This window comes from Camarhynchus parvulus, chromosome 9, assembly GCF_901933205.1.
Source record: "Camarhynchus parvulus chromosome 9, STF_HiC, whole genome shotgun sequence".
Taxonomy (NCBI): Eukaryota; Metazoa; Chordata; class Aves; order Passeriformes; family Thraupidae; genus Camarhynchus; species Camarhynchus parvulus.
Window position 1 is genome coordinate 1,820,754 of NC_044579.1, and position 2,072 is coordinate 1,822,825.

The window sequence follows — 2,072 nt, forward strand, 5'->3', positions numbered from 1 at the left end:
CTCGGCCCTGAGAGCCAGGTGCCGTGTCCTGAGCGTGGTGCAGGCAGAGCATAAATTATTGCACAAAGCAGAGTCCTGTGGCCAGAGGAGATTTCAGCAGGCAGGAGGAGGGCGGGGAGTGGAGGACACGCTCTGTAATTGAGGATCACACTCCTGGGCTCTGCCTCTGCATCCACACGGGAGCTGCTCCCCGCCAGCCTCCAGAGCATCCCCTGCCCGGCTGTGTGGGTCACAGGTGAGTTCTGCTTTTCACATCCCAAATTTTTCCTCAAAGTGAGGCATTTGGTGGGAAGAGGCTCAGGTGTCACCTGATTCAGTAAAAACCGTGTGTAAGGGCAGAAATGGGGCGGTTAATGAGGATGTTGCCACAAGTAATTGTTAATATTTCGAACTACAGAGGCATTTGTTTCGCTCACCTGGCAGGAAGAAAAGAGGTGGGGGAGATATGGAAGCAAAATGTCACTAAAATCTCTGGGAAGTGGCATTTTTAGGGTAAAATCCCACTCTATTTGGAGTTTTGGAATTAATGGTATGTCATTTCTGAGGGATGAAGTTCTTTCCACAGATTTTGACACCACCCAGGAGTTCTTAACTTCCCAATTAAAAAGTGGGAAATCAGAGTTTTTGATTTGCTGCCTCTTATTCACCAAAGGACAGAAAGTGTCGATAACTGAAATAGTTCTGTTTCCCTTTTCCCCTCCAGTTCTGTGTCCTGCTGGTGCTGTAATGCAACACTCAGTAACTACTAGCATTGATTTATTTCTTCTTTAAAAGAAATCTGTGTTTATTATTATTTTACATTATTATATATTATATACAATATATTATATTATACACTACATATTATTATTACTAGTATTATTAGTAGTAGTAGTAGTTATAGTATTAGTATGATTAGTATGATTAGTATTATTAGTATTATTATTTCATTCTGGCAACAGATCAATTCACTGCCTGCTGCAGAAAAAGCTGGATAACCTGGATGTAGTTTCCTTTGATTGGAATTCTGTTTGTGTGGAGCTCTCCATGCTCTCAGTTTGCACCTGGAACTTCCAGCAGCAATTGGAGCACAAGACGTAAAATCCAGCCTGCAGTGGTAGGAATCAGCCTTGTAGCAAGTTCTCTGTAGAAATCCACAGGTGAGGAGGAGGAGGAGGAGGAAGGAGAGAGGGTTTAAAGGGAGTTTTAATTAAGCTGCTCCAACAGAGCCTTGAGTAACCCAGTGCAAGGTGAAATTCTGGCAGAGTTTGGCCTGGGGAATGGAATTGCCACAGCTCTTGGGTGAAATGAGCTCTCAGGGAGCCTCCTTGGTGATGGTGAGGCTGGTGCAATGTGAGGTTCCATTTCCATGATCCCCCACCCTTCAGGAACCATGTGAGGTTCCCATTTCCATGATCCCCTATCCTTCAGGAGCAGTGTGAGGTTCCCATGTCCAGGTTCCCATTTCCATGATCCCCCACCCTTCAGGAGCAGTGTGAGGTTCCCATTTCCAGGTTCCTATTTCCATGATCTCCTCACCCTTCAGGTGCAATGTGAGGTTCCCATTTCCATGATCCCATTTCCATTATCTCCTACCCTTCATCCCACAGGGAGCTCTGGGATTGGGGATGGATGTGAAGAGCACCCCGAGCTACCTGTACTGGCTCTTCTGCCAGTTTGAGCTGATCACCTGCAGTTACCTGATGGAGCCCTGGGAGAAGGTGCTCTTCTACTCCTTCAACCTGGCCATGCTGGGGCTGCTGCTCTACACCACCTATGTGTGCCTGGCTTTCCACGCCAGCTCGGCCTTCCAGCTCCTCTGCAGCTTCCTGGGAAACCCACGGGAAAATGCTCTTTCTGTGGTGAAGTAAAACCTCAGCCTGCCTTTGGCATCAAAGAGTTCCCTTATCCCATTTTTGTCCAGGAGCAGCAAACTCTGCTTTATTCTCTTCGTGTTTTGCTCTGACAGGAAATGATTTTTGCTCCAATCAATCCCTGTTTTTGCCATTTGATTCTTCAAGAGCTTTCAATTTTAGTGACCCACTGGAATTACAGAGCTGGGATTGGGACAGGAACAACCCTCCTGAAGAATT

At 46.4% G+C, this 2,072-nt stretch overlaps 1 protein-coding gene across 1 annotated transcript; it reads left to right on the forward strand.

The window, feature by feature from the left end:
* Positions 1 to 1,607: 1,607 nt before the first annotated feature.
* LOC115906712 (serine palmitoyltransferase small subunit B-like) lies at positions 1,608 to 1,850 on the forward strand. The gene has a single exon (XM_030954098.1). The coding sequence runs from the start codon at positions 1,608 to 1,610 to the stop codon at positions 1,848 to 1,850; it is 243 nt and encodes an 80-aa protein (XP_030809958.1).
* Positions 1,851 to 2,072: the final 222 nt, after the last annotated feature.